Genomic DNA, 18,622 nt, shown 5'->3' with positions numbered 1-18,622 from the left:
TTTTATTTCTTCGTTCAATCTACAGTCAATGTTTACATCCACTTACGGCGCAAATGACGGTCTCGGGCAATTTCAGGTTCCGCGAGATTCGGTACCTGCTTGATTCGGAGCTTCGTTGATTCAGTATTTCAGGAGGCTTCTACCAGTCTTCCACCTCCTCTTCCTCCTCCTCCTCTTCTTCCTCTTCTTCTTCTACTTCATTTTATTACTCGGTACTTTGTAAATGCTGTTAAATAAAATAAAACACACTTCCATAATGCTTCGAGGACAATATCGAAGGAAAATAAAAAAGAATTCAATCTTGTTTTCTGTCCTGCATCAAACACTTTTATGAATGAAGCCTATTTTTCTTCGTTGATTTAACACTGTACTTCTTTTCTCTGCCAACCACACTTTTCTCCATCTACCAGCAATATTTTTCTTCATTTACCAGCAATACTTTTCTTCATCTACCAACAATACTTTTCTTCATCTACCAGCAATACTTTTCTTCATCTACCAGCAATACTTTTCTTCATCTACCAACAATACTTTTCATCTACCAACAATATTTTTCTTCATCGACCAGCAATACTTTTCTTCATCTACCAGCAATACTTTTCTTCATCTACCAGCAATACTTTTCTTCATCTACCAGCAATACTTTTCTTCATCTACCAACAATACTTTTCTTCATCTACCAACAATACTTTTCTTCATCTACCAACAATACTTTTCTTCATCTACCAACAACACTTTTCCTCATCTACCAGCAATACTTTTCTTCATCTACGAAGAATACTTTTCTTCATCTACCAGCAGTACTTTTCCTCTTCTACTAACCATATTTTCTTCCCTGTGTCAGCCATAATCTCTTCACTATTACCAACACATTTACCAATCCTATTTCACAATGCTCCTTCCTGTGAACCTATATATCTTTCTCCTGCATGACGCCGCTTCCTGTGAGGGGTGGCTTGTACGGTACGTCACAGGGAAGAACAGGAAATTGAAAACAACACTCCATGGCTCCAATCCCACGCGGTCCTTTCCCCATTAGGATCTAAGCACTGTATTATCCTTCCTTCTGTATAATTTACCTATATGTTCTTTGCCTCAATAGGAAGTAAATGAAGGACTCTGTATAAAGTCTGTTTCTCCATCTCAGTATTATTTGCCAGAGCTACTTGTCTCTGTAAATACTAGAATTTCTCTGTTTCTTTGCCCCATGAGGATATGAGAGGTGTCAAAGCCTTCTTTCTATGTACACATACACTTCTATGTGTTCTCTGCCTCATGGGGATAGAGGGAGAGGTGTTAGACAGAGGATGAAGTGTTACAGAGAAGGTGAAGTGTTAGACAGAGAAGGTGAAGTGTTAGATAGAGAAGGCGAAGTGTTAGACGGAGAAGGCGAAGTGTTAGATAGACAAGGTGAAGTGTTAGACAGAGAAGGTGAAGTGTTAGAATCAGAAATGTTAGACAGAAATATAAGTTAGAATTAGAAGTATAAGTGTCAGAATTAGAAGTATAAGTGTTAGAATTAGAAGTATAAGTGAAAGAATTAGAAGTATAAGTGTCAGAATTAGAAGCATAAGTGTCAGAATTAGAAGTATAAGTGTTAGAATTAGAAGTATAAGTGTCAGAATTAGAAGTATAAGTGTTAGAATTAGACGTATAACCATTAGATATGCCATTTCTTATAATACACTATAATTCCTTTACCTCTTAAGGATAAAAAGTAAGTGGTAGACCTGTACATATGTAACTTATTCTACTCATCTACCCCTAAGGATAGTCAAATCTACCCTCTTTTATATACTGTACATACGCTTCTCTGTTTCTTATCTCCGTCACGTAATGAGCTGTGTGACTAAGATTAGGGACTTGAAAGGGAAAGTTGACGGTGCAGATATGATGGAGGAAGGTAGGGAGAAGGAGAGGGAGAATGAGATTGAAGGGGAATGTTGACGGTACAGATATGGTGGAGAAAGGGAAGAGGGGGAAGGGGAATAGGAAAGGGAGAGAAGGAGTGAGGGAGAAGGGTGAGGGAGAAAGGGGGAAGGTGGGAAAGGAGGAAGGGAAGAGGGAAGGGAGTAAGAGGAGGGGAGGAGAGGGGACAGAAGGAGGAGAGAGAGACACAGAGAGAGAGAGAGAGAGAGAGAAAATAAATCGCTAAGGGAGAGGTGATAACTCCAAATCCGCATAGAAAACCGATCCCACGTAAAGAAAACGGGGGTAAGGGAGGCGAATGGAAGGGAGGACTGTCACAAACTTTCCCAGCAAACAACGACACTAGCATACAAAGGCGTGAAAAACTACATATATACACACACAGAGGGCGGTCCAAAAATAGCACTGCACTTGAAACTCATCTGTGGGTGTCTTGTGTGTCGTGGGGACGGCTCAGTCTGCTGGTGTGGGCGTGGGTGTGGCGGTGGAAGGAGGGAATGAAAAAAAGTGATGCAGGATAGACACTGAAACAGAATGACTGACCTGTACCCACAACACACACACACACACACACACACACACACACACACACACACACACACACACACACACACACAAGCGCTATACGTGGACCCCCCCCCTACCTCACTGTAACCTTACTGTGTTTTGTAACGGTAAGACGTGCATTTGACCTCGAATACAGAAAATATAAATGAAAATACAAAATACAGGAGACAAGCATGGAAAGAGGCTGATTTTTGTAGTCCATTCCTATTAAGCTGGCCAAATCGAGTCACAGCTTTAATGTATTCTCTCAAGGGACGCCTTCACGTGGTGGCACTGATATGGCTGGGTGGTGGAGTTGCCTGGTTACGCACACGTCCCTCAACTCCCTCCCTATCCCCCAAAGGACGATGGTGGACTGCAGGAGGAGGGCAACTTCAGCCTGCAGTCCACTGGGTTCACGTTTCAGTTTAACCTGGGGCTGCTACTACTACTACACCTAATGCTCTACTACAACTACTACCACTACTACTACTATTACTACTGCTACTACCACTACTACTTTAACTCCAGGGCAAAAATAAGGGCTACACGGGGAGCTGAGGAGGGTCTGTAAGGTGTGTATAACCTCAGTATTAATTCTCGTATTAATTCCGGTATTAATTCTCGTATTTATTCCCGTATTAATTCTCGTATTAATTCCGGTATTAATTCTCGTATTTATTCCCGTATTAATTCCTGTACTTATTCCCGTATTAATTCTTGTATTTATTCCTGTATTTATTTTCCCGTATTAATTCCCGTATTTATTCCCGTTTTAATTCCCATATTTATTCCTGTATTAATTCTCGTATTTATTCCCGTATTAATTCTCGTATTTATTCCCGTATTAATTCTCGTATTTATTCCCGTATTAATTCTCGTATTTATTCCCGTATTTATTCTCGTATTTATTCCCGTATTAATTCCCGTATTTATTTCCCGTATTAATAACAGTGAGATGGCGTCGGGCTCGTCACTAATAACCAAGGAGACGGAAGAACTAGAGGCCGTATTCTCGTAGGACAGGAGGGTATGTAACGCCTCTTCCTTAGCGATTTATTTCTCCATTTTAAAACAAGTAATTTCTCCTGTGACTTTTGCTTAATTTATTTGAAGCTTATTTACGACATACTGATGACTGCTAGTCACGAAGAGGTGCTAGATACCTTCTCACGCCGACGAGAACACGGACCAGTTCCACTGGGTAGTAGCAGACCAAGGAGCGAGAATGAAGCATATCCGAGGGGGTTGTTCAAGCGTTCAGAAGTGTTCAGAGGTGTTCAGGGGTGTTCAAACATGTTCAGGAGTGTTCAAGAGTGTTCAGGGGTGTTCAAAAGTGTTCAGGAATGTTCAAAAGTGTTCAAGAGTGTTTAGAAATGTTCAAAAGTGTTCAGGAATGTTCAGGAGTGTTCAAAAGAGTTCAGAGGTGCTCAGGAGTTTTCAAGAGTGTTCAGAAGTGTTCAGGAGTGTTCAGAAGAGTTCAAATGTTCACTTAATATTATCTTTATACACAGACATACGTTATTTACATCACTTGGGAACAGCGCATCACGACGGGGGGAAATTGACATCATATCAAAGCTTGTGTGTGTGTGTGTGTGTGCGTGTGTGTGTGTGTGTGTGTGTGTGTGTGTGTGTGTGTGTGTGTGTGTGTGTGTGTGTGTGTGTGTTATGAACGTGGGTACCATTTTCCCACATGATTATTTACACTACTTTTTTTTTTTTTCTCTTCCACTGACCACTTGAAAATCATATATATATATTACACTTTTATCTGTATTATCAAGTTACGTATTATACCCTACATGCTGAATTGCTTGTGAAGTATTATTGTATTTTTCTATCACATTTCCTCTATACATTTTTCATTCTTGTATTTTTCTATCACATTTGTCTATACATTTTTCATCCTATTCTGTGTCCAAAGCCTTCATGATTATACACAAACAACTCCGTATTATTTAGAAGTATATGGCAATTTTCTATGTATTTTCTATATATCAAGCCTCCATTTTCAACTCCATATAACAGTTCTACATAGATATTTTTTCGATATTAATTCCATAGTTAACAGCATACTCTATAACACATTTAAAAAGTTATATATTATTTGTCTGCAACTGCGATTGGATATGACTTTCCTTTCTATTTCTGCCGGTATATTTTTTCTACGCGGTGTCCAGAGCCAACATCATGATCTAATATACACAAAAAGTTATAGATATTAATTTTATACACGTCCAATATTATGACAAATGTTTCCCACAAATTTCCATTGCAAATAAAGTCTAGAGGTTGCATGAGTTTCCAATATACATTAAAACGTATGTGCGCTTCTCTGGATTAGTCTGTTTAGAGTTTATGCAGGGAAGAAGAGAGAGAGTAGGTGTATTTGAGCAACATTCAGTTTATGGTCACTCAGCAACTGAAGCAGAAATAATTGTCTTCCAAGTGAAATAGTTCTTTTCTGGCTATTTTATCTCACTTTCTTTAAATTAAATTATTTTCTGATGCGATTATAAGTTTTTGGCATCAGTTCCATCATCAGGCATCGTCTAAATCACACCTCTCAGCTGAATCTTCTCTCATTTTCTTGTTTCATTTCTGATTCGATTATCGCCTTGTCTAAATCTTCAAGTTTTGGTCCGTCATAATGCATCGTTTATTTCACGTCCTTTTGGCTGCGTTGTCATTTTTATCAGCATTGCTCTTGTCCCTGAGTAATGCTCTCGATGACAACATTTCACAACCAAGTTTCAGTTTCGCCGATATCACGCCAACGCACACTTATTTTCCCTGAAGCTCCGAATCCTATTTTTTTTTTCGCGATGTCATTCTACGTGTTCCGATTTTCTGTGATGCTCTGAATCCTGTTTTTCGCGATATCATTCTACGTGTTCCAAGTTTTCGCGAAGCTCCGAGTTCCAAATTCGCGATATCACTCTGTGTGCTTCGACTTTTCATGAAGCTTCGAATCCCATTTTTTCGCGAAAATCACTCAACGTGCTCTGATTTTTACGCGAAGCTCTGAGTCCTATTTTTATCGGTATTGCTCCAGTGTGTTCCGACTCTTCGAGAAGTTTCAAGACTATTTTTTTTTATCTTTTTTTTTTTTTATTTTTTTGCCATATCACACTACACACTCCGACTCTGCATGAAGCCTCAAATCTTCCACCCACGAACAGCGAGCGATTCTGTAACTATACCACGTTTGTCCTAACTGACGATGACCCGTAACCCCTCCAGCTCAGTTGATGGCCAAGTGGAGTCAGACTGAAAACTTGATATTAACTATAGTCCTTTTACCGTAACTTGGCCCAGATTTTCGTCCTTTTGCGACTTATCTCCCGTAGCTCAGTGGTATAATAAGACAATATTATGGCTCTACATCCCTCTCATTGCATTTCTTCATGACTAGCATCCTATAGTAGTGTTAATCTCTTGTTACAAATAGGTATTCACGATGGAAGGGTTATTTCAGGCCAAGTTAGAGTAAAAAGAGTACAGGAAATAAAAGGGATTCATTTTTTTCGGTAAGGTTCATCAAAAGTCCACTCTACGATAGCTTAGTGTTCAATTTACGATAGTGGGCCAGTTCCGTCAGATAAAGACAAATCTGACTCTTATCACTCACTGGAAATCGATGTCAGAATTGCTCGTCTAGTGTTTCACAATTACAAGACACTGCGGGGATAACGTGGATGGGTTCGCTCTGAAGTGGAATGGGGAGCCGCGTAACGCCACTTCTCTAGCGATTTATTCTGCAATTACACCGCCACGTTCTCTTTGTATGTTAATTAGAGTGTTTTTGTAGGTAGTCGGTATTAATATTATACAAAGATACCGAGGCTTAATGTACAAAATGAATCGCTTAGTATAAGGCGTTACCAAACCTCTCACAGCTCCCATGATACAGTACTACAGAGGAGGGAAGGAGGGAAGAATGGGAGGAAGGAAGGAAGGGAGGAAAATGGGAGAATGGAGGAAAAGGAAGGAGGAAAGGAAGGAAAAGTGGGAGAGAGGAGGAAAAGGAATGAGGGAAGAAAGGAAAATGAGAGAGAGAGAGAGGAGGAAATGGAAGGAGGGAGGGAAGGAAAAATGATAATTTGGAGGAAAAGGAAGGAGGGAAGAAAGGAAAAATGTGAGAAAGGAGGAAGCAGAAGGAGGGAAGGAAGGAAAAATGGGAGAGAGGAGGAAAAGGAAGGAAAAGTGGGAGAGGAGGAGGAAAAGGAAGGAAACAGGAGGAAAGAGGGAGGGTAAGGCTGCATATATATATATTCCTAGAACCAGGTATTTCTCTCGGACTAAATCACCAAAGGGAATCTGTTTGGGTACACATGAAACTCGCTTCTCTTCATTTAGTAACGATGATAAATACTTAGTTTCAAAAAAAGGGCTGGGAAGGGGGTGACCACGGTTTTTTTTTAATTTTATGATTTTTTTGTGTAATTAACCTTATCTATATTTTTCTTATAATCTAAAATCATGGAGTAATTTTTTTAATGGCTCTAAAAACGTGTTCTTGGTTTAGGTTTTACGTGGCATTTTCTTTCGTCTTATCTTTTAATCGTCGTCGTCTTCTTTTTTTTCTTCTTGTTCTTCAATTTCTTCTCCTCCTCCATCTCTTTCTCTTCCTTCTTTTCTTCATCATCAGCATCTTCTTGTTTTTTTTCTTCTTTTTCTTCCTCTTCTTCTTCTTCTTTCTTCTCCTCCTCCTCCTCCTCCTCCTCCTCCTCTTTTTGTCCTCTGTTTCTTTTGCTTCCTCTTCTTCTACTCTCACAGGAAGACAGACCCAAGCTTACAAGCATTCTCAAGACCAACTGCTTCTCCTAACTAAGACTATTAATACTTAGCTTTTCCCAGGAAGATCAAAGACGCAAGTGAACTGCCTAATCCCACATAAATGACCCGAGTAACTACATACTTTTTTTCTGTAGGAAGCACGAGGAAAAAGGGAAAATTATCAGTGCTACTATTTTTTTCATAGTAAGAAGAAGGAAGGAGTCTAGCGTCTCCCCGGGTCTCTCGTTCCTCCTGTGATAAATAAAGAAAAAAAAAAAATGACTCGGTTACAAGAAGGAGTTGAGGGATATATCGCCAATGATTTCGTGGGAGGAAAGTACAGACCTGAGGACCATTGCTTGGGCTTCTTGCAGACCTACTAGCACCTCCTCCACTACCTGGCTACTTACACCTCTCAAACACCTGGATAACGGAATAAATCGGTCAGGGAAAGGTGTAACGGAGAATGTGACTACTAGCATCCCCTCCACTACCTGGCTACTTACACCTCTCAAACACCTCGATATGGGAATAAATCGGTCAGGGAAAGGTGTGACGGAGAATGCAAATACCCCTCTGCCGTAACAAAGAGCCAATTAACCTACCGGGTGTGGGAATGAATCGGTAAGCGAGGGGTGTTACGGAGAATGTGGCTACTCCTGCTGCCGTGAGTGTCTGCTGGGTGCCCCTCCCCTCCTTCCCCTGCTCCCACTACAGCAGGGGAGGCAGGGGGGAGCAGCAGGAGCAGCAGAAGGGGAGCAGGGCCACGGGAAGCAGAAGCAGCATGAGCGAGGCGCGGGATGAGGAACCTGGGGGAAAGAAAAAAAAATAGATAGATAGATAGATAGATAGGAGAGAGAGAGAGAGAGTGCGAAAGAGCGAGAAGACCTACACACAGACACAGACACACACACACACACACACACACACACACACACACACAAATACACACACACACACACACACACACACACACACACACACACAAAGTCTATGAAACAAGCAAACACAAGCAAGGTAATTGACTTAGCGGCAATGATCTGCATCTCATTAAAACAAGCAAAAGAAAAAAAAAAAAGAGAGAATTCAAGTTTGCTCTCCACAGTATAGGCCAATTAGAGATAGATCAATAATTAGTCTATCTATCTATCTATCTATCTATCTACCTCCCCCTCTCCCTCTATCCATCTCTCTGTCTATCGATCCATCTGCCCATCTACCCATCCATCTATCTGTATTTATTTACCTATCTATCTATCTATCTATCTGTCTATCTATCTATCTATATATATATATATATATATATATATATATATATATATATATATATATATATATGTCTATCTATTCTATTCTATTTCTAGGACTGACTTTCCCTCCTTCGTAAAAAAAAAAAGGCTCCAATCTCCTAACAAGCGTCGACCTAAATCACCTAATGGCTCTCCACGCTGCTCGATCTCTGGCAGCCTCTCTAAGGAATTTTTCATCCCTCGTCTCAGGTCTTTCTCGGTTCCAACATCCTAACAAGCGTCTGCCTTGATCACGTAATAGCCCTCAACGATGATCGATCTCTGGCAGCCTCTCTAAGCAATTTCTTTTTCGGTCTCCTCATGTTGCTCGATCTCTAGCAGCCTCTCTAAGCAACTCCCTTTCCGGTTTGTCATCCTGCCGCCTTACCTGTGGAGTACCGTCCGAATCCCGCGATCTGGACGTGGTCTGCGTGTACGAGGGTGAGGTTTCCTGTCTTCACGAACACCGTATCGACGCGAGCCTCACACGTTAACACTAAGCCACCGCGGGCCAGCCAGCCCTCCTCCACAGTCACCTCCATCTCCTGGGGACGTGGGGAGAGAGGGGGTTACACAAAGCGTACAGATCTGGAGGTACACAGTGGGGGGGTGTGGATGAAATGTGTGTGTGTGTGTGTGTGTGTGTGTGTGTGTGTGTGTGTGGAATTTTAAGATAGTACGAGTTGAGAGAGAGAGAGAGAGAGAGAGAGAGAGAGAGAGAGAGAGAGAGAGAGAGAGAGAGAGAGAGTAGAATGTGCGAAGGAAGAGAGGTTGAGAGAACAAGAGGGGCGGTGGAAACGAACAATAAGGAGAGTGGAGAAGGAATTAAAAAAGATGATGAGAGAAAAGAGAAGGATTACATTGGGATTAAGGGAGAAGAGAGGGGATTACAAAGTGCTTAGAGGAGGAGGGGGAAGAGGGAGGGGTGGGGAGTGTGGAGGAAGGGGAGGGAGGGGTGGGGATTGTGAGGGCAGGAAGAGAATGGCGGAAGAGTGACCATGAAGTCGTCATTAAATGAAAGGGAAGTTTGTCTATCTATCTGTGTGTGTGTGTGTGTGTGTGTGTGTGTGTGTGTGTGTGTGTGTGTGTGTGTGTGTGTGTGTGTGTGTGTGTGTGTGTGTGTGTGCTTTAACAGAGAATACCCCCAAACACTACCCTCTAAACCTTGACCTGCCCAGCCAAACCCATCAAGCAAAATATCTAGCTAATCACAACACACGATGGTAACCACTATTTCATCCCCATTACCACTATTGTCCCTTAAATATCCATCACTCCCTAACCACTGAGAATTAGACGGATAGACACAGAACACATATAACTTAGAACAGCTTTGAGAATATCTTAGACTGACCCCAGGAATTATCTAAGAATATCTAGGACAATAATTCTCTGTTCACCCTGTCTCTATTTGCAAAGGGGTCAGTGGATGATTAAGTACAATATATTTATCAGCGAGAAATAAAATGGTTCTTTAATTCCAGACTCTCTCTCTCTCTCTCTCTCTCTCTCTCACTCTCTCTCTCTCTCTCTCTCTCTCTCTCTCTTTCTCTGTATGTGTGTGCTTTTCTTTGTGTGTGTGTGTACGTACAACACACACGCCACCCCTTGGATTACACATGACAGACCCACACCAAGAAAGACTAATGATTTCCTTAAGTTTCCCATAAGACTGTCTTCATCTTAATACCCAATGACGCGTTTTCTTTATTGTCTTCAATCTCCCTCAAGACAATTCTACTTAAGACCTGTACCTAACTCCTTCTCTCCTCCGATTCATCTTCTTCTTCCTCTTCTTCCTTCCTTCCTTTCTTTATTTCCTTCTTTTTTCTTCTCCTTTTCTTCTTCGTCTTCCTCCTCCTCCTCCTCCTCCTCTTCTTCTTCTTCATCTTCTTCTTCCTCCTCCTCCTTCCTTTCTTCCTTTCTTCTTTCCTTTTCTTCTTGTTTTCCTAGTCCTCCTCCGCCTTCTTCTTCTTCTTCTTCCTTCCATCCTCTCTTCTTTCCTTCTTCTTTTCCTCGTCGTCGCCGTCGTCGTCGTCGTCGTCCTCCTCCTCCTCCTCCTCCTTCTTCTTCTTCTTCTTCTTCTTATTATTATTATTATTATTTTGTGGTAGGTGGGGGAGCTCACCATCCACTCACTCGATGTAGTGCTGCTCTCGGATGTCTGCCCTGTCATCTCTTCCATCCTTCTTTCCTTCCATCCTCTTCTGTCTTTCTTTCCTTCATCCTTTCCTCATCCTTCTGCCTACGGGTGCCTTTACACTCCCTCTTCTGTCTTTCTTTCCTTCATTCCTTCCTCTTCCTTCTGCCTGTGGGTGACTCTACACTGAGTGACAAGCCAAATGGTTTCCTCTACACCAGGAAACCATTTACTTCGCTGGGTGGTAGTCATATAACCAAATTTTGGCGCCTGGTGGTTTAGTGGGTAATTATTGCGCTCCAATCGGATTGAACCGGTGAAGGTTTATATCTTAGGGATGGTTGGGGTTGACTGCTCATGTAATGCCACTCAGGGATGAGTGAGGCTGGTCACTCTCATCTTAAATGTCGGGACCAACTGCCTAGCCCCGGGCTCCTACGCTCCTCATGGGGCAATGTAGGATTGGATAATGGATGGATGGAATGGATTATTATTATTATTATTATTATTATTATTATTATTATTATTATACTTCTTTTCTTATCTCTCTCTTTTGTTTTGCTTTTCTCCTTATCTCGTTGTACCGAGAATAAATATGAAAGACAACTAAACTAGAAATACACACACACACACACACACACACACACACACACACACACACACACACACACACACAATACTTAACATCCCTTAACAAATTCCTCTCACCGATTAATCCTCATGGAGCACAGAGCAAGGGGATGGGGATTAGGGATTACATTTACCTTCAGGGAGATTTTTCTGGTTAAATAAAGACAACAAATTATAACACTATCTATCTATCAATCTATCAACAGCCAGGCGCCATAATCTCTTAAGGGGTGGCCACACACAAATCGCCTCAATGTTGCCCCGCCATTCCGCTGCCCTCCCCCCCAACTTACACCCCTCTCCCCCATATACCTCTTCGCCGTCCCATAATTTTAACAGGCCAATAAATCCCTCGATAAATCCGCAAGGGGGATTACAAGTAAAGGACGGGGTAGAGTAATAAAATTGGGAAGGATTTATCAGAACAGGAAAGAAGAATATTAGTAAGGGAAGAGGATTATTACAGAAGGTCCCTTATTTGAATAGTCATAAATCCCTTGACAGGCTGTTAATCCCAGTGAGATATTAAAAGGGGGGATTAAGGGTGAGGTAAAAATGAAGAAGGTAATGAAAAAAAATCTTATCGGATGCATCAATAAATCACCCTCATTATAACAGCGTCGTAAATCCCTTGACATGCCATTAATCCGCGTGGGGTATTAATCCTCAGCAGCACAAGTTGGGTGGTAATGGGTGGGGGGGGTGTGAGGAACCACCTAATTACCAGGCGGCGGGGGCTAATTGCCTGATTAGTGCAGTTTATCATCAGACCAGACACACAACTTCCTTCATGCTTATCCCCCCGCACCCCTAACCACCCCCTACCCCCTCCACGAAACTCTCCACCCCCCTACTCCCTCTTCCCTTCCCCCTTACCCCCCACCTACCCCTACCCCGTCTACGAAACTCCCCAGACCCCATCCCCCTCTCTTCCCCTCCCCTTCACCCAGCACTCATCTTTTCTTTCCCCTTTCCCCCCTCTGACACTTCCCTCCTTCCCTCTCCATGCCCTTCTCCCTCCCTCCTTTCCCCTCCCCTTCCTTCTCTCCCCTCCCTTCCCCTTTCCTAATTAAACACTGCTAGTCCAGAGACACACCTTTCTTCACCCCTACCCCTTTTCCCTTTCCCCTCCCCCACTCGCCCTCCCCGACACTCCTCACCCTCCCGCTCCCCGACAATCCCCACCCTCCTCCTTCCCCCGACACTCCCCACCCTCCCCCTCCCCAACCCTTCTAAGTCTCCTGTAAATAATTTGATGAATATGATTAGGAGAATATTCAGAACTACTCCCCATTGCACTGACACACCGCAAAAGGTCAACAAAAGAAGATGGTGAGGAGCCAGGCGAATCAGGAGCTGTAGGCTTTCCCATCACCAGCTTTCCATCCACCCAGGGAGTACCTCTTTGCTTTATTTTCTTTCATTTTCTTTTTCTGCTTTTGTTTTTATGATGATTCTCTGCTACTACGTCTCCTATTCACCGACCCTCACTATCTCTCTTCCCCGACGCGCCTCTCCCATTCTTAGCTCGTAGCAACAATAGGTGTGTGTGAACGAGTGAAGGATTGTGCTTGTAAATTGCGTGTATATTGCTTGTAAATCGTCCCTCTCCCTCCCACAACCCCGTCCCCCCTTTGCATCACCCTCCCACATCCCGTGGTGGCACCCTCTCACAACCCCCTACCCCATTTCATTTCTCCCCCACATTCACTACCCCCCTTCCACTTCTCTCCCACACTCCCTGCCCCCTTCCACTTCCCTCCCACATCCACCTATTCCCCTCTACCTCCCTCCCACACACCCCTATCCCCCTCCAACTCCCTTCCACACCCCTTACCCCCTCCATCTACTACCACAACCTCCCCTCACATATACAGGAGTGGGGGGTTTGTGTGTGGGGGTAAATGGAAAGCGGGGTTGTTTTAAGAATGAGGAAGGAGAGGAGAGTTACATAAAGTTATATGGATACACACACCACACAGACCTTACGATCCTAATGAGGATAGGTAAATCCATCCATCCATCTATCTATCTGTTCATTCATCCATCCATCCATCCACCAGTTCACCCATTCATCCAGCCACTCAAACATCCATACACCCATACCTCCATCAGCTCATCCCTCCATACATCCATCCCACCGGCTCAACCATCCATCCAACCATCCATCCATCCATCCACTCACCGAGAACTGCACTCTCCTGCCTCTTGGGTCCACCTGAAGTGCCCTGCGTATGAGTGCGCTGGGGGGCGGGGGGTTGGAATTGACGGTCCAGGTGATGTTGGCAGGTGGGTCTGATATCCCCACCTGGCACCTGGCCCGCACCACGTCCCCAGGTCTCACTCTCGCCCACTGCCCTGCCTCCACGCCCCCGCCGGTACCCGATACTGAGCCGGCGCCCTTGATCACGCCCGTCACCTCTGGCCCCCAGCTTGGCACGTCTGGAGAAGGGACACTGGTTAGGTTGGATTGGCTGTTATTTTGGCTTCGCTATGTTAGGTTACCTGGCCTCTCCACCTCTCAAATTTCTCTCTGCTCCCTTTAATATTACTCAGATATATATTCGTACCCAAATCCCTCTCTAATCCCTCTCCACTGTCTCTAATCCCTCTCCACTATCTCTGATCTCACTCACCGACCACAGTCATATTAGCAGCCTGGTCATCGGTCTCAAACAGCGGCTTATCGGTCAACACCTCGCACCTGAACGTCCCAGTGGCCCCCCGTCCCACCTTGTTGAGCCAGACGGACGACTTGCCACTGCGCTCCCTCTGTTGATAAGATAAGAGAGATAGAACATATGAGGTCAGGGTTATTATTGTTATTACTGATGTTATTGTTAATGTTATTACTATCATTACTACTACTACAACAACAACAACAACAACTACTACTACTACTACTACCGGTACTATAACTATTACTCTTCTTCTGATGTTGATGATGATGATGATGATGATGATTATTACTATCATTGGCATCATCATCATCTTTACATCACTGTTATTCGCCCTCATTGTTATTATTACTATCATCATCATCATCATCATCATCACCATCATCAGAGAAAGAGGACACAGAAAATATTAAAATGATAAGAAAACAGAATAATGATAAAAAAGCCGTAAATAAAAATAAATAAATGCAATAATAGAAAATGAAATAAAAATACTGATAATAAAGAAATAAAGATAACCCAGTGATAACAGGAGGCAATAAATTAAATGTAAAAATAACAGACGAAACAAGAGTGGTGATGAAAATAAAGGAGAGACACCAGGAAAGAGTGTTATTAAAGAGAGAGAGAGAGAGAGAGAGAGAGAGAGAGAGAGAGAGAGAGAGAGAGGAATATTAGTGAGTATGACAGTGAATATCATATTACACAAAAACCTATATTGATATACTGTCATTATTGAAGTATACATGGAGGTTGACATACACAAAATACGCACATACATACATACACACACAGAGACAGACAGACAGTCAGACAGGCAGACAGAGACAGACAGACAAACAGACACAGACAGACAAACAGACACAGACAGACAGACAGACAGACAGACACACACACACACACACACACACACACACACAATCTTCATCCTACTCTCCCTCCCTCCTCTCTCTCTCTCTCTCTCTCTCTCTCTCTCTCTCCTTCTCTCTCTCTCTCTCTCTCTCTCTCTCTCTCTTTCATACTGTCTATGTATTTTTATTTATCTGTTCTACATATATTCTCCGTCTCTCTCTCACTCTCTCTCTCTCTCTCTCTCTCTCTCTCTCTCTCTCTCTCTCTCAAAATTGTCATTTAAGTCGGTGTAATATAATCTTGTCATGCAGAGCGTCAGGCAGTTTGTAATTAAAGCACACACACACACACACACACACACACACACACACACACACACACACACACACACACACACACACACACACACACACAGTTTCCCCTTTCCTTTTTGTCTGTCGAATATTCATACACACATCCTCTCTCTCTCTCTCTCTCTCTCTCTCTCTCTCTCTCTCTCTCCATTATTGTCGGTGTAAACATTCATTGCGATACACACAGTCAGGCAGTTAATCTGTATACATAATAGAAACTGGCATACATACATCATACATACATACATACACAAAATCATACATACATACATACATATACTGTAAACGCATACATACATACATACACAAAATCATACACACATACATACACAAAATCATACACACATACATACACAAAATCATACATACATACATATACACGTACATACATACACATCTATGCATGAAGTTAGCATATATACATACTTATATAGGCTTGCTCTCTCTCTCTCTCTCTCTCTCTCTCTCTCTTTCTCCCAGCTACATAAGGGTGATAAAAAATGGGAATCTAGTCTGTAATTCACCTCTCATTGCAAGTCTTTTATTTTTATTCTTAATTGCTGACCCGCGGCCGATTTGAAACCAGGTTTTATTGGTGGTTCATTAATTGCAAGGTATAATGATGAGTAATTAGGCCTGACCTCATTAGCCTCACTTGCTTCCTTGATTGGCTTGTTTGAGAGAGCTGATTGTGTTTCCTTGTATTGTGGATTACGTAGATCCTGTGATGGATTTAAGAAACTGATCTATCTATTTGTTTATCTATCTGTTTATTGTGTTTGTTTACTGGGGTCGCTGCTTAGATGGACGGTGATGGATGGATGGATGGATGAGCTACTTGTGGGAGAAAACTGTGTGTGTGTGTGTGTGTGTGTGTGTGTGTGTGTGTGTGTGTGTGTGTGTTATGACTACACACACACACACACACCCATACCCCCAACCTCCCCACACCCCCACACCCCCCACACACAACACTCCCGTACATATGCACACAGACCTCTTCATTTTAAATAATTCTTTTTAAATATGTTGAAAGCCAATACAACTGGCCACTATCAAGGCCATTATCTCTCAACGCCGGACATACAATTTATATAATGGAGTATTTTCCCGCGTTGTTTTGAACTGCATCGTTATATTTAGCAGTCCCGAACGATGGCCGCTGATATGTGGGGGAGGGGGAAGAAAGAGGGAGGGAGGGAGGGGGAGGAACAGGGAGGGGGGGAGAGAGAGAGAAAGAGAGAGAGAGAGAATACATTGATCCGGAGACTCTGATCAAATTACCTCTCCTCCAAAAAAAAAAAAAAAAAAGAGAGAGAGAGAAAAAGACCCCCCCCCCAAAAAAAAAGTATATAAGAATTTTTGAGTCCTGTGAGTAAGAGATATTAATGAGTTTTTTTTTAATTACAAAAGGTTATTATGGCCTTGTAAACAATTATGTAGATGAGATGGAAAATTGGAGATGAGAATATAATGAAGATGATAATGATGATGATGGGAGTGGTGGTGGTGGTGGTGGTGGTGGTGGTGGTGGTGGTGGTGGTGGTGGTGGTGATGATGATGATGATGATGATGATGATGATGATGATGATGATGATGATGATGATGATGATGGTGGAGGTGATGATGGTGGTGGTGATGATGATGGTGGTGGTGATGATGATGATGGTGGTGGTGATGATGATGGTGGTGGTGATGATGATGATGATGATGGTGGTGGTGGTGGTGATAATGTTAATAATGATAACAATAATAATAATAATAATAATAATAATAATAATAATAATCTCTTCATTCTCCTCCTCCTCCTACTACTACTACCCTACTACTACCACTACTACTATTACTACTGCTATTACTGCTGCTGGTGCTGCTGCTGGTGCTGGTGCTGCTCCTGTTATGTACTGTATCTTTCTCTCTCTCTCTCTCTCTCTTGCAGGTATGTAATATTAGTTAATGAGGGTCAGGTGTGAGATGGTAGGCAGGTACATTATATAAATGACTCTCTCTCTCTCTCTCTCTCTCGCACAGATCTTGTCTTTCACTCTCCAGTCTCTGTCTGTCTTCTTTATCTTCCTACCTATATCTCTACCTACGTACCTACCTGCCCACCTATCTATCTCTCTACCCAGCTATCTATCTATCTATCTACCTACCTATCTACCCACCTACCAACCTATCTATCTACCTACCTATCTATCTGTCTGCCAATACTCACATCGACATTGATCTGCGGAATCTTGTAAATTCTCACTGGCTGGGGTCTACTTGGAATATACTCATAGAACTGGTTTACATTCCAGTACCACTTCACCGAGTATACCGGGTCCCTCCTCTCAGTGTTGTGGTCGTACTCACACACCAGCTGCACCGACGACCCCGAGACGACCACGCGAGGGACCAGGACACCCAGGACTCGGAGACTGAGGCCTGCGGAGAGCGAGGAGGTGAGGTGTGTTTGGGGGTCGTGGTGTGGAGGGAGGGAGGGATAGATTTGGTGGTGAGAGAGAGAGAGAGAGAGAGAGAGAGAAAGGTGCTTAGGAGGACGTGGTGTGGAGGGAGAGAGAAGGATAGATTAATAGATGGACAGACAGAGGGCTGGGGTGAGAAAGAGAGGTGTGTTTGGGGGGTCGTGGTCTGGATGGAGGAGAGATAGACAGATAGAGTTGACAGATGGATAGACAGAGACCTAGAGAGGGAAGGTCGTATGGTTAGTTTGGGGGCCGTGGTGGTGGTGGTTAGGGTTTGGATGAGGAGCTTGGATGGATGGATGGATGGATGGATGGATGGATGGATGGACTGATGGATGGATAGATAGACAGATGGATGGAGAGATGGATAGATGGATGGAGAGATAGACAGATTTACAGATAGACAGATGGACGGATAGATGGAGAAATACAATCGGGGTGAAGTGGTGAAATAGGGCTAACTATGGTACTGCTTGGCACTCACCTTCCGTCAACAGTGCCAGCAGGAGGAGCAGACGGAGTGCCATCTTGGTGCCAAAGTCTCTGCTCGCCATTGTGACACTGTTTCGCTCACTGCTGCTATGTCCTCTCTCTCTCTCTCTCTCTCTCTCTCTCTGTCTCTGTCTCTCTCTCTCTCGTCTTTGTTTTTTCACGACACTGCAATGTCTCCCTTTCTTTTTCTTTCACTTTTTTTTGTTTTTGTTCTTCCACCTCACTGCAATGCTTCCACACTTCTTATTTTCCTCTTCTTTCTCTCTCTTCTTCTTCTATCTTTCTCTCTCTCTCTTTTCTTTCTCTGTTTTCTTTATGTCTATTTTTCTTCTCACTTTCCTCCTCTCCTCTCTTAGTCTCTTATTTGCATTTTCCTTTTGCTTTCTTTGCCTTCGCCTCTTCTCTCTTTCTCCTTTAAGCTTCTCTTCTTCTTCCTCTCTTTGCTCTCCACTTCCCTTCT

The 18,622-nt window shown here is 43.0% G+C and overlaps 1 protein-coding gene across 1 annotated transcript; it reads right to left on the bottom strand.

Annotated features, from left to right (window-relative positions):
* Nucleotides 1-4,620: 4,620 nt before the first annotated feature.
* On the bottom strand, nt 4,621-18,227 carry LOC145415461 (uncharacterized). The gene is made up of 6 exons (XM_080284736.1): nt 18,155-18,227; nt 17,418-17,629; nt 13,953-14,088; nt 13,502-13,758; nt 8,935-9,091; nt 4,621-4,673 (listed from the first exon to the last, which is right to left on the bottom strand). The coding sequence occupies exons 1-6, from the start codon at nt 18,222-18,224 to the stop codon at nt 4,621-4,623; spliced, it is 885 nt and encodes a 294-aa protein (XP_080140862.1). The 5' UTR covers nt 18,225-18,227.
* Between the last annotated feature and the right edge of the window lie 395 nt (nt 18,228-18,622).

The sequence above is a fragment of the Coenobita brevimanus genome, chromosome 102 (genome assembly GCF_032717465.1).
Source record: "Coenobita brevimanus isolate Jiangsu-jjx chromosome 102, ASM3271746v2, whole genome shotgun sequence".
NCBI lineage: Eukaryota > Metazoa > Arthropoda > Malacostraca > Decapoda > Coenobitidae > Coenobita > Coenobita brevimanus.
The sequence above is the reverse complement of the archived record's forward strand: the minus strand, read 5'-3'. Positions and strand labels throughout refer to the sequence as shown.

Excerpts from the sequence above, each read along its gene's own strand:
- LOC145415461 (XM_080284736.1), bottom strand. The coding sequence starts at position 18,224 with ATGGCGAGCAGAGACTTTGGCACCAAGATGGCACTCCGTCTGCTCCTC. Across the intron at positions 14,089-17,417 it reads TTCCGCAGATCAATGTCGAT|AGGGAGCGCAGTGGCAAGTC; the intron begins GTGAGTATTGGC and ends TCTTATCAACAG. Across the intron at positions 9,092-13,501 it reads GCAGGAGAGTGCAGTTCTCG|GAGATGGAGGTGACTGTGGA; the intron begins GTGAGTGGATGG and ends CCACGTCCCCAG.